The following is a 14335-nucleotide window of genomic DNA, read 5'->3' on the forward strand; positions in this document are numbered from 1 at the left end:
TATCAAGCATCCTGCCTCTTCGGGGATCTCCATTCCGGCACTTGACTTTCAAAATCTCCTAAGGCTCCAGATCGGCAGTTCAAACCACGAGTTCAGAAACGAATACAGGAAAGTAATCTCGAACGCGCGCACGACCATCATTTGCAAATTCACTGCTCCGTTTACTACACTCACCAGGAGCTGAAGCGCAATGGACCGTAACAGTGAACACCCCATCAGATACATCATACTTTTACCATCTATATAGCGCCATCTCCCACGATTCTTTCGAATGAGATCAATAAAGAGAAGCTGTCAGATGGCACGCAGAATTCATGCCGACAATGTCAGCATGTATTCTCCACATGTTGCATAATCTACTACCGCGCCATATGCGAAACTGCCTATTAGCAGCACCAATCCAACGACAGAGAGACAACATCGTGAGAAGTAACAGAGAAGAGGAGCAACTAGAGCCAAACGCATCTAAAGCCCCACCAAAACCTCGCACAGACAAAACTAAAGCGAAAGGGAACCATGAAATGCCGGAAATGTATAAAGATGCACAACAGAAAAAGGCCACCGTAATAATTAAGATATACATCAGAAAAGCAGATGGTCAGGTCCACTGACACCTATATATGACTACATTGTATTTTCCTACAAAGCCTGAAACATATCTGTACAAAGTCTTTTTAATGGAAGCTCATGAACAATCCACGGTGGCCTCAAAACTAGCACAAATCCATCAAATCCGCAAAAGGTTTGAAGATCTTGACAGCAATTGCCAGTACCTACAATTGCCTTGAGCTGCCCTGCAGCCGCTGCTGCACATCATGACGCAGCAACTCAATATAATCCTGCAAAATGCGCCATCGTATTTAACGTTTGAGCTTGGACAAATATGCATGCCTTTCACCAAGGGCAATCCTCTCAACGAAACATAGAACAGAGATCTGTACATGCATCAAGATCAGATCTTATCAGAAGAGTACTTACCCTTGCTAAATTCTCATCCCCACGAAGTGCGACTACAATGTCTTCAGAATCATTTCCGCTGCCATACACCCGATTTGCATTTTCAACCATTGAGTTAAATACATCTGACAGAGGATGTAAGTCTTCAATGTTCCTAATTACATGTTCCATGTTGACCTACATAGAACCCAATGCAAACGACATGTTAACATACAAGACATGACCAAGAACATGGAATCTGGAATTTCGTCATTAAAAAGATAGAGTTGCCTATCTGTTGAAAGCATTAGAAGTGAAATGAATACCAGAGTTGACCATGTAGATGGTCTTTGGCTAAAAAAGGGGGAGACGTACTTCAAAAAAGGATTGGTGGAGGAAGTGGCTGATGCACGGCAGATGGAGTTCATTTGTTAACTTTTGCTTATTATTTTATGAAAAGTAACTTTGGAAGGGAAGAAGTGAGACCAAAAAAAGCTCTCCAACTATATATTAGACAAATTAGACACCAAAATCTGGTGAGGAGGAGGTTAATTTGTTACAAATGGAAAAATCCTTTTAGATTCTGTTGAAACTTTTGGCCTTTAATTTAAATGTAAATGGCTGTCCACTGCCTTGATGAGTTATATAGACTTCTAGTAACCAGGAAATAAAATATGTTTTAGGGCAGCCAAAACACCACACTTCAACTAACCGTAAGACTATGACAGACAAACTCTATATGGAACATGAACTCAGCATCCTTACCGACAGACAAAATATGTTCTGGTGACACATACATGAGACTGATTCATGATATGTCTACATTGGCAAAATCACTAACCATCAAATAGGCAAATTCAAGAAACAAATTTCCCCAGCCCTATAGCATATATCGAAGCAAACATTATGAGAGAAAACCTGAGGAGGGTATTTATCTACAATCGTCACTCTCTGTGACAAGAGCATCAAGAGTGAACAAGACAGAGCATTCTAACCCCAGTTGCTAGTTCTTTAGGTGCAATGTACAAACCTGATCAACAGAATCACCAGTCATGTAGTCTCTGTTAGGTCTATTCTCATTGGAAGGCCTCGGGAAATCAGATTCGAATTCCGGGAACAGTGAACTGCCATTTGAGACACCACCTAAAGCTTGAGATACCATGGGCATCATCTGTTGGACCATCCTAGACAGATCAATTCTACCACCTTGGCCTCCCATCCCGCCAAACATACTACCGAGATCTTGGGGGTCAACCTGTCGAGCAATCTGATTTACAGCATTCATCATTACAGGACTCTGAGTGAGCTGTTGCATCATATTTCGCAAGGCATCAGGAGAACCAACCCCAGTTTGCTCCGAAACCCCTGCTAGCAAACCATTTAATGCAGGACTATGCAGAACCTGTGACATAAGACCACCCATATCAACCTGGCCATCAGGACCTTGTTGTCCTTGTGATAAGCTTTCCGTAACTTGCGCGGAGGCAACAGCTGATGCTCCCAATGGTTGATTATTTGCCTCTGCTCTGTCTGCAGACAAACCTTGAGATAACAGAGACTGCAAAATCTGTTGTCCACTTGTCCTGATCAGCTGATTTTGATCAAGAGAAGCACTTGATGATCCACTATCTTCCTTGGCTGGTGGTTTTGATTGCCTCCCCCGCCGCTGGTTCAGTGTTTCACCATATCAGTTTACAGAGAATGTGTGTGAACAATTTCTTGCAACGGAATAAAAAGGATGATTTTCACATGAAGAAGAAATTTTTAAGACATTTCAACCAATTGAACATGCATATTTTTCAGATCTAAATATATGAACAATCATTGGCCTCCCACCAAAAGAAGACTCAAGGACATCAAAATGCTGCAAAACCAATGTTCCCAAAATGATGATCCCTTCAGCCAAACAAGCAAGTAATTTTGATCAGCAAAAACAATTATGGTGCCTAGGGGGTGCAGACCCTATAAAAAGACACTTATAAATATATCTAACTTATCAGCATCTACCAATCTAGGGCTGTGCTTAAAGAAAAAGTTATGAGATAAGTCCTTTGTATGAACAAAAATCACAGGCCATCCAGCGGGATTGATGGGAACTGTTTATAAGCAAGAAGATATCATAGACAATGTACGTCAAAAGTCATTCTAACCTTCCTCTCCAAACTTCCAAGCCCTAATCCCTTTGGGACATGTGACTCCCCACAAACATCAGGCTCTTCATTGTGGCTCGCAGCACCTTCCTTTACAATAATGGCATCTTCACTTGAACACGTCGGAGAGCTTCCTGATGGACAGCTAGGTTCACCTCGTGAAGTCACATCCATCGACTCCTTAAGATTTGTCCCATGTTAGTAACAAGGCTAAACATTTTTTTTTTTTTTTTTTTTATAATTAAAACGCTTTAAAACTATCCAAGACAACTAAAAGGAGTTTCCTGTACAAGGGCATACTTGCAGCGGAACTTTCGGTTGTCTGTACCTTGTGTTCACTTTCCTCACGTGATGCACCTGAGGAAACAGTGGGTTCCCCAACTCGATCGACTGCCACATTATCTGACTGTACAGTAGCCTCAGCAGATCCAACAGCTGGATTCTCCACATTCAACTCTGCTTGAGCCGCTGACCCAAAAGGTAACCCAAAGAGGTTCAGTACTTTTCAAGAAATTGAATGTCTTATGACCCTCAATTGTAAATAATCACCAGGAAACTACCTGACTGCATCTGGTTCCTCCCTTCCTGTAAATTGCCAGCTAAGTTTCTAAGGCGGGAGTTAATTTCAGATATGAGAGATGATGCTGGAGCAGATTCAGAATTTGGCTGTGTCATAGAAACAGCTACATTGGATATTGGTGCATGTGAGCCTCCAAGACCACTAGGCCGTGCAAGAAAAGATGCTGCAGCAACACTACTAGCAGGATGTGATGGCCCTGAACCACCAGAACCAGTAGTATCTCCACGTTGACCCAGCATTCCTTCTGAATTACTCGCCCTGCTACCAAGAGCTGAAACAATTGGAGCAAGCGAGGAGCCTGGGAACCAAGACATAAAATAACTTTGACTGTTGGATGGGAAAAGCAACAAATAACACTAGTTTATGACTATTACCACCAGCATGAATATGAATGTTTATGTGCCTTGGAGGACTCCCAATGCCAACAGGACCAAAGGCCACCGGGTTTGATGGGGGAACTGGACCCCCAAAAAGAGAGTTGGTCTGGAGGGAAAAAGGCTGAAAGAAAACTTTCGAAAGTCAAGACTACATGAGCATTATAATCATTCAAGGGGAACTTGAATGCTACTTGCATATCTCTGTGCCTATGCTTCCAAATCTTAATTCGTGTACAAGAAAGAATCCATATTTCCTATTCATGCATGCAAAAGCCCTACACTGAAATGGAATAGCTACAGCGACAGGACTGCCACAATATTTTGGAATTCCTTAAATTGTACTGTTTCTGTTTGTTCAAGATTTAACTAGCTATAAGCATCATCAAGCGCAACTTATATTTCCTTTCCGATTTGATCAAAGTGAAAGTCAAACAATTAGAAGTCTTTCGCATCATACTTCATTCTTAAACTACATCCAATCAAATGTAGCTATAATACAGTCATGAGCTTCTGAAGAATAGCTACACTAGCCAGAAAAGATATTTACTCCTAATCCTACCCCTAAACCTGAAAGATCTAATTACTGCAGCAACTGGACTGATAGATGCAAAGTATGTCAAATCATCAGGCTGGACATCTAAACAAAACAATATATAGCCAACAACACTCCCAGACCTGGACCATAATAGGGTTAGGACCCGAAGGACTGATGTACACTGCAGGCCCAGCATTCACAACTGCTTGCCCCTGTGAAAAGAAAAGAATATAGAACATCAGGGCCTGTTTCTTTCAGCTTAAACAAGGCAAAAAGTATCTTTTCCTTCCTACCAAAATTTAGAATAATATTCAAATTTCTAAAGATCAAGAAAGTTAAACAGGAATCTACTTGTCAATATTTGCATTTTATGAAAGTTTCAAGGGTTTTGAATTTAAAAAAAAAAAAAAATCAGAGTGTGCAGTTCACAAGATTTTGACTATGCAAAAGACAAAAGTAAAAGGCATTCTAGACAAACTTAATAAATGAACTAATCCAATAAAATGAAGCATTTTAAAGTTCATACAGGAGATTGTCCCATACGCAGAGTCAGCATAGTTCGCCCAAGCTCCAGAAAAAGAGCACCTAAATGTTGCATTGCCATCCCAGTTTGAGATGCCTCTGCTTGTATTTGCCCCCTTACTGAGGTATCCGAAGATCCTCCCTCTTGCTCCAAGCGCCCTGCAATGTGCTACAAAGTTGCAGCATTAAAAGTACCACAATCAGAAAAGCGGACAAAAGTGAACAGGAATCTCATATCCATTAAATCATCTCAAAAGTGTTAGCATACAATAAGTTATCTCCATCAAGAAATAGAACAGACTATAATCACATTTAAACCCCATTCAGTCAAATTATCATAAACTACATAATCTTTCATGAAATTGAGAGGCACTGGCCAATTCAGGCACAACATGCAATTGATTCATGTGCATTTCAGTGAGAAATGAAAGAAGTTCATCTGGAGACATTATCTCCACAGCACATATCTTGCCGCCTCCCTTGAGCACATATAAACATGTCCGTTGGGAAAAAAATAGAATCAGTGTAAGACTTTGAATAAAAGCTAGGGAAAGGGAAGGGAAACTCTTTCCCCAAAGAGTTTTTTTTTTTTTTAATATTGTTGGTCAGCTAAATGAAAACTCACACATCAGCCTGTGAAAAGAATGACCGAAAAGCAATGATGGTCACCAATCAGTGTAGCAATAAGCCTCAGATCTGAGTAGAATATATTTTCCTCCTCTCAAGCCAACAAGCAAAAAGACATACTTCAAAAATTGATATGTACAAAGCATGCACATGTGGAAGAATGTGAAACCAAATAACACACGAGCAGAGAACTGTAAGACATCCTAGCTAACAACCAAAGCAACAGTTGGCAATTGCATGGAAAATTATTGCCAACAACACCACTCATACAAAATGAGCACGAATAAAGTGCAAGAGATAATGCTCTGAATAAGAGCTTACAGAGATTGCAGCAACGGACTGGCCACCAAGAAGCCGCTCAGCATGACGCAGAACATTGCTTAACGCTTCTTGAGAAGGCAATCCCCGAGCATTGGGCCCTAGTTCTTCCAGATTGGGAGAGGGTGAATTCGGCTGATACCCTGATAAAGCAGATAATTATTCACTATGGACTCTGAATTTACTTGAAAAGACCCAAAAAAAAAAAAAAAAAAAAAAAAAAAAAAAAAACACAAGAAGAAGAAGAGAGAAAGGCTGTCCTAGAGATACCATTTTGGGTGAATGACTGCTCCATGCGGGACATGAACTCTGAAAGCGTGTTCAAAGAATCAGGAAGTGGCTGCAATTCAAAAAGAAAGAACATTCAAATAAATCATCTACCGTGAAATGAAACTAAATTTTATGTATTACCGCATTGAGTGAAGGAATAGGTATTGCCGCTGTTGCTGCTGCTAAGGGAATTTGTACAACTTGAGGTGTAGACTGGATTGGTTGATTGGAAAATGATTGTCCACTTGATGGCTGATTTCCAGCTTGGTTTCGACCGCCAGCACCAGTTGCCTCAGACTCATTTCCATGGGGACCTCGACCAGGAACATTGAACTGTGAGCAACCAAATATTTAAAGAAGCAGGATTATTACTCATTGATTGAATATTCCCCAAGAGACCTGATTTATCAAGTTCCATGGTCAGAATCAGCAAGCAAACTATAGCACCGAATACTCATAAACAAACCGCTTCTATTAGTTCTTCACATTTTTCTTTAACGGTAAGACAAGTTCTTTAACTTGCTTCCAGCTGGAAGCAGTAGTTACCACAAAATGCATAAAAGAAATTGCTCTAGAACCCAAAAAATGAGACTTGGCCTAAAAGGAAGAGGAAGCTGTAATGACCAAATAAAGAATTCTGTCCCAGGGTAATCAACACAAATTTTCACTGAAAACAGACTCGTGCAGAATCAGGAATGCTAAAAATGTACAGCACCTCAGAGGAATCACAGAAAAGGCTAAAAAATATGTGGATCTTTACACAGCTCTGTCTCAGTCAAGACTTGTATGATTAAGGAATGTGAAGAGCTGTCGAGGATGGTTACAAAGGTCATAAAACAAGCCCATGAGAAAGGAAAGTGTTTCTGTAGCACACCAGCAATAAAATGCTTGGTCACTTTCACATCCACACACGTGTTCACCCCATCCAAAGAGAATAGCTGATGCAGCATAAGGTTAGTGAAAAAAAAAAAAAAAACAGAGAGAGAGAGGCAATTGTTACCCACCGACATCGGGGACTGAATGTTGCCGCTACCATTTGCAGCACTTAGACCACCAAGTCCAATAGAATTGAGAACAGCACCAATGACCTGAAAGTTTAAACCAAAAAGAATACAAAGAATTGGAACCAAGAACAAAATTCAGGATAAACTCTCACAAATGAACTACGATGAAATAATAAAAAATAAAAATAAAGAAGATATTTACCCGAGAGACGTCCGGGACAACACCTTCACCTTGATCCCCAACATTGAAGGTCCCGAGAACTACACTGTGGGAGATTTGCCCAATACGACTCCTGGGGGGACCAGCATTTGCATCATTCCCTGTAAATTCCCATCAAACAACAAGTTAAATTTTACCACTTGATTTCACTTGATACATTCTATATATACTACAATACCCAATGTTTTGTAAGTTCAACAACTTTTTCCACAGTAGCATTTTCAGGAAATGCTTAGTAAATTCATGCCCTTCTTCATAAAAATATGTCCAGACAGTCTTAAGACAGTTAAAAGTAACAAACACGTGAAGCTCCTTAAAACAATGTTTTAAAAAGTTGGAACTAGGTAAAACTATGGTTGATGAAATAAGATTTGATTATACAACCAAGGGCAGACTTTGAAAGAAAGATTAGGTCCTAAAAATCACAGCAAACCAAATTTTCTCTGCATAAAATATTGTGTTAAAAGGGCACACTAAAGTCCGCAAGAATAAATGAAGCAGTAAGTGGTGCATGAAATTAGTGAAATTGTGATTATCACTATTGACAGCTACCTAACAACATGACTCAGCAGTGAGACATCTACATCCATACTCCAAACAATGGATCCTAGATGCCATAGGTTGAGAAGTTACATTAGGCATGGATCACTAGTATGCAGAATGGAAAAAAAACGAAGTGGAACATCAACATGTCAAAGTGTCGTATGATAGGGGTAGGCTTCTTATGATTATATGTTAAAATAAGAAATGATATTTTAGTTGAAAAATAAGATAGTATCATATACTTCAAACATATCTAAGTCAATAAGTCGCACAATCAAACAAAACATTTTAAACAGAAATTGCAATACTAAATTTAAGCATAAAATAGATTTCATGTGAAAGTAACATAATTATTTGTATCGGAACATTGGGAACACTCATTTAAGTCTACCAAATCACCACTGTACCATAAAACAGAATGTGTGTAGCAAAGCGCAGATCTCTAGTGAGCTAATACTTTCTTGTAACCATAAGTACTCTCTCGTCTTCCTTTCCATTTTCTTATCCATTTTCCCTCTCTCTTCTTTTCTTTTGTCAGGTTCCCTTTCTTTACACATACTTCTAATCTTGCTCTCCACAACCGTCTAAAGACAAATTAAGGCACGTGTTACAATGCTCACAAACATTAAGTCAAGAGTATTAGAATACAAGCAGATAATGACTGGATAGGCTATAAGGTGGCATAGTAACTGTGATGATCTTAACATACTTTAGGAAAAACCACAACTTAAATGCCTCTATGACACTAAAAGATCCGAAGACAAGTTCAATGATACAAAATGAAGTTTCAGGTATACATTAACATAGACGTTAAGATTAAGGAAAACATTCAACTTATCACTAGAAATTCTGAAAAGAATATAGAACTGCTGTACTTATTAGGGTACTTATGGACATTCTACATCAACCTATACCTATTTATTTGTTTCTACTGCTTTTCACCTATCACTCATGGTTTGAGTTGGAAAATAGCTTCGCTGTTATCTTTGTACTTCTAACATTTTTACAACCTTGGCAATGTACTAGTTTCTCTAGATCACATCAATACTAAAGAGAGAAGAAGGGAGGCAAATGTGAAAAGCTTACATATCATCTTATGTCATCAGAGAGCCATCCAGACTAATCTCACTCCTGGTAAAGATTCTAGTAAGAGTAGTATACTCTAAATTTCTAAGTACAAGAGGCCATGAAGGCAACCCCTTCTAAAATCCATACTGTTATTTGAGATGTATGAGAAACCCATACTGAATTTAAAAGTTTAGTAAAATCAAGCACATGTCTATCAATCGCACTCAGGTAGAAGTATCTAAAGAAAAAGAATCACATAAAATAGAAAGAAGATCTTCTATCTCATGGAAACCCGCTCCAGTTCCCTCATGACACTTTAGTAACAGGTTAGCGACAGACCTCACATGTTTAGCTATTTACACGGCCTCGTCAAATGATACAAGTCTTGGATTATAACCTAAACGCACCCCAGAAATGCAAACAAAGCTTCCAGAATCTTGCCAAACGTAAATGTATAAGAAAAGGATGAAAAATAAGTACCTTGGTTGACATTACCACCACTAGGCTCAACACCCCCGGATGCAGAAGAAGGCTGTGACTGTGTTGGGTGCCTTTCAACTAAATGCAATGTGTCACCATTTTCCACATCTTGTATGTGTTAAGGACTAACATAACAGCATTCTCCATATAAAAGAGGAAGTGGGTATGTTGACAATAATCTATGCATTTGAATCAACAGTATTTACTCAAATCCAGCAGCTAGTTTCATGATATTGCAAATGCAGAAACCACAGTAGCATAAACATAAACATTACCATTGTAAAGAAGAAAAGTTACAGACTATTGCTAATACAGTTTAACCAAAACACTTCTGTCACAGATCGAGATGAATGCAGCTATCACATTCAATTTTCCAATAAATGAGCCAACTACTGCTTGCTATTGCATGAGAAGTAATGCCTAATGTATACTGAGATATATGGAACTTAAATGAGCGTCATTTAAGTTTGATGCAAAGTAGGATACGGTACTCAGAAAGAGGATGCTCATCCTTCAAAACCTTTCCCCTGAAAATCAACCTCTGCTGACCTACCGAGATGTCCATTGCATTGGCTATTTTTTCCTTGAATGCTGAAACCGGCACCTGGAACAGCTCCACAATAATTATCATGAGATGATGGATGAACCATACAACTCTCACACCAGGCAGTTATCAGAGTGTTTTCAGGCCAAATTTTGGTTATGAAAAATGCATACATGGAAAACTTAATCAAATTACATAAATGCATAACCTCAAGATTGGAAGTGTATAAGCAAGATGCAACTAGCATATTGTCACACAAAAAAACCTAGTGAAGCAGACAATGTCCACTTGAAAATGGGATAAGTACAGAACATAAGGTTTAGGTCGTTTGTCAATCCAGCAATTAAGGATTTATTTTAGTCAATCGAAGACTTAAGGTAAAAATATCCCAAATCAGGTCTTGAGCTCGCCATCGCTAGATTTCAGGCGTTGGAAATTTGGCATGCCTTCCACATGGAATATTTGATCATTTGCCATGAGTCACTTCTGATAGCTGAACTCCACCAACAGCAAACTAGAGATCTGCTTGTGGCTTTTTGAAAAACTTAAGTCTTCAGTTGATCAGAAATAAAAAACCTTAAGTCCTACATTGACCATGGGTCAAAACCTTAAATCGTGTTTTTGCGCTATGATTAAATTGCGTATATACATAATGTCGAGAACAGAAGTTTAACAGCAAGTGCAACTAGCATATCGTCACACAAAACAAGTCAGTGAAAGCAGACAGAGTTGATCTTTGGTCGCTTACATTTCTGTCCACCTGAAATTTGAAGATTCGTGAATCTAGAGTCTTTATGTTCAGCTCAATATTTGAATCCGAACTTTCCCCTGAGGAAAAACTGGTGCTGGAGGAACCCTCACCACTGAATTGTTCAGCCATGCTACCTGTGAAGCAACAGAACCCAATCACAAACAGCATAACAAGAAATTCCACAAGGACAAAACGTCACCAGAGTAACAAGAAATTAATACGGGAGTTACGTCATGCTATGGACAACAGCCAGCGAGAATAGAGAAACTAATGGGTATGAGTGGATTAATAATAATTAATTAGTGTACTCCTAGTCACTCACAAAAAGTAATGATGGCAAGAAGTCGTTTGATGAAAAATTGAACTGTGCCAAAGTAATGAAGATACCATAAATGGAGAGCAAAACCCACGTAAGTATTAAGAGAGTGACAAGGAAAGAGAAGGGAAGGCAGTATCTTTAATGCATAATACAAAGCAATCTATGCCGAAAAGTTTATGAAGCTTGACAATGCAGACAATAAAAAATCTCCGCCTCGAAAGGATAGCTCAACGATAATTTCTTTCAATAAACCACGAGAATTGACATAACGTATATAGCGCATCCCAAGCACTGGCTACGCACATAAAGAAAAAGCAAAAAGCATTCCGTGTGGCCCAAAATCTTACAGTGGACATCAATAATCAAACAGTGTTAACGTGTTGCAATCCCCCAATCATTAAATGACTGTACACTAGTTGCGGAAATGATCGAAATCGGTTGCTTTTGAGGACTTCATTCTCGGCCAATGCCATACTAAAACTGGCCACAATCGATTCCGACGCCTAAAGCCAATAGCCTCGCTCGGGATGGCCGTACAAAAAACCCCTTAAAACCGATCAAGCCAGAACTAGGGCTTCGTTCCGACTAAAACCTCACGAAACTGAAGCCAGCAAATTCCCTCATGCAAAGCCGATACACCATTTCTCCGCTGGACCATGCTTAAACACCTCGATCGACCGATCAACAACCAGAAAATGACAAACATTTCTTCTCCCGAATCAATGCTCCGAGAAACCCCTCACGGTAGCACCATCGAACGGAATCCGAATCGCACAAAAAAAAAAAAAAAACGCGCAGGCGGACGTGAACCGTACCTGGAGAGAACCACGTCCGGCGAGAGGAGGCGCCGATCTTGCGGGGGAGACGGAGGAGAAAGAGACGAGGCGGGAGTTCCCCGATCCCGATCGCCGGGAGGAAACGACGCGGCGGGGCGACGGCGGGGCGGCGCGGCGGCGCGTGGGCGAGTCGTGCCGAGAGAGGACTTGGGGGTTCGGGAGGAGGTCGCGGGGGTTCGGGCACAGTCGCGAGGAGCTCGTGTCCACGGTGTTATCGGTAGAGCAAGCGCTCGTTTATGAGCTCCGATTCCAGAAGGATCTAGAACGCACCGCTCCTGCGTCTGTCCTTTTTTTTTTTTTAAGAGTAAAGACCACGACAGAATTTGTTGTAGAAAAAAAAAAATTATAGGCTGTTTTCGTTAATTTTTCTTTATTATCCATCGCCAAGTTAGTAAAACCAGTCCATTGAACTCTGTTCTGTCAACGTATGGAGTTTTTGTTTTTTCGGGATCTGATTTAACGTTTGAATTTAGGTAGCCATTTTTCTCATTTAATTTTAGATAATTTCTCAATTTAGACATTATTTCTGATTCCCTCATAACTCATAAGTACTGCCCTTCGCTTTTTTGTTTTTTTTTTTTTTTGGTCAGTCCTACTCTATGCCTACTCTACACTCACTATATCACGTGAAACGCTTTATTCTCGTACTCTTTCCGTTAGTTTTACATTTTTTAATTGTTTCTATACTGCCCGAGTAATGAGGTGTGCGCTAATAACGTCCATTGAATCATGGAGAATAGCGAAGTTTTTCCTGCTGCACTCTTCAAAAGGTGGAAATTAACCCCTAATGATAGTTGCTTGGTCAAGACTGAGAGAAATATAGCCGAGACGTGTCGGTCATATTAACAAGAGTAGAAGATCGGTTCCCAAGATATAATCAATCAGTCAAAACACTAATAATTGCCGACTCAAAGAAGAAATTCTAGAATCTTCTGGCAAATTTGGAAGGAACTTAATAGATCTTAATAGATCTCATCTCTTGTCATGTGAAACGGTTCTCTTATGGGGTGATTCAAGCTTGCATCCTCAATCTTGGTGGTTTTTAACAAAGCCCAAGAACAGTTGCACTCGAGAAGGCACTACAATTCAACATCCCAATCAAACGGATGGAAAAGCAGCAAAACTTGGAGAAATGTAGATGGGGCTTATTTATCAGAGAAGAAACGAGGAGCTTGGGATTTCATTGTTAGAGATTAAGAAGGAAACATTAGAGCCTATTTGGTTGAGATTTGGGAAAATGTTCTTAAGAAAATACAAATACTTTTAAGCTAAGGAAGTTTTTCGAAATGCAAATATTGTTTGATAAATTATAATTGTAAAGTGCATTAGAAAGCAACTTTATCTTAAATGCCGTTCGGTAAAAACTACATTTTGTAAAGGACTTTTGTTTTTTTTTTTTTAAATAAAAGTTTCAAACTGTTTCTAGTGGAGCTACCATTAGTGGGCCAAAATAGCTGTTGGATAACCTCACCTGAGGTTGGGTGATCTCAAGCGATGCTTGGGTCACAAGATACTTAGGCCAATGTTAACCTAGGTCTTGTGACTCAAGTGGCAGTTGCTGGGGTCATGTGACCTCAGGCGACAATCATTGTCCTCTATTCGGCTCCTCCATGCAAACCGTGGAGAAGATGAACAATGAACGTGAATAGGGAATATGGCCAAGATTTGCATTTCGAGAATGTTACTTCCCAGAAAACCTTTGGATCAATTTTGGGCTAAAAGCCTTTAGAGGCCTTTGGGAATAAATTGCATTTCCTTAAAGTTGAGCAAAAAATGAACCAAACATTATTTACATTTGTCCAAAGGATTTTAGAGTTCATTTGGAATGCCGAACCAAATGGGGCCGTAGTAACAGGGAAATCACTAAGCTTTCCATGTAATTTAGCTATTCATGCTGTAGCGACCCCAACTACATCTTTAGAGTCACGAGCGACCGGTGTTATTTTCGCAACATCTGGGGCGCGTTGCCGTCCCCCCCTCCCTTTTTTTTTTTTTTAATCTTTTCATTAAGAATATGACCACCGGCCGCGGTGGCTTCGCTGGTAAGTCTTCTCCATCATGGGGGGACCCATTGACCCCTTCTCGGAGGGTGAGGGTTCGACTCGCCGCAGAGACGCTTGGCGTCTTATCCATTCTACGGGGGTGGTGGGTCCTCCCATAGGGCTCTAGGGTTTACTCCAGCTGCCCGTGGTGTACGGGGCTTCCCTAGGTCATAAAAAAAAAAGCGAAAACGTACATATAATACCCAGACAACA

General features: G+C 40.0%; 1 protein-coding gene across 2 annotated transcripts; it reads right to left on the minus strand.

Moving 5' to 3' along the window:
* Window positions 1-499: 499 nt before the first annotated feature.
* On the minus strand, window positions 500-12332 carry LOC104448898 (ubiquitin-like domain-containing protein CIP73). 2 transcript variants are annotated; one of them, XM_039315251.1, is made up of 18 exons: window positions 12060-12332; window positions 10923-11059; window positions 10117-10234; window positions 9631-9738; window positions 7522-7640; window positions 7320-7403; window positions 6457-6648; window positions 6316-6385; window positions 6049-6188; window positions 5105-5269; window positions 4719-4790; window positions 4041-4164; window positions 3647-3964; window positions 3415-3554; window positions 3087-3263; window positions 1967-2602; window positions 979-1134; window positions 500-839 (listed from the first exon to the last, which is right to left on the minus strand). In XM_039315251.1, the coding sequence occupies exons 2-18, from the start codon at window positions 11052-11054 to the stop codon at window positions 774-776; spliced, it is 2817 nt and encodes a 938-aa protein (XP_039171185.1). In that variant the 5' UTR covers window positions 11055-11059; window positions 12060-12332; the 3' UTR covers window positions 500-773. The 2 variants fall into 2 exon arrangements, with proteins under 2 accessions (XP_039171185.1, XP_010061138.2); XM_010062836.3 differs by having other exon boundaries at window positions 3087-3266; window positions 12060-12330.
* Between the last annotated feature and the right edge of the window lie 2003 nt (window positions 12333-14335).

Source organism: Eucalyptus grandis, chromosome 6 (genome assembly GCF_016545825.1).
Source record: "Eucalyptus grandis isolate ANBG69807.140 chromosome 6, ASM1654582v1, whole genome shotgun sequence".
Classification (NCBI taxonomy): Eukaryota; Viridiplantae; Streptophyta; class Magnoliopsida; order Myrtales; family Myrtaceae; genus Eucalyptus; species Eucalyptus grandis.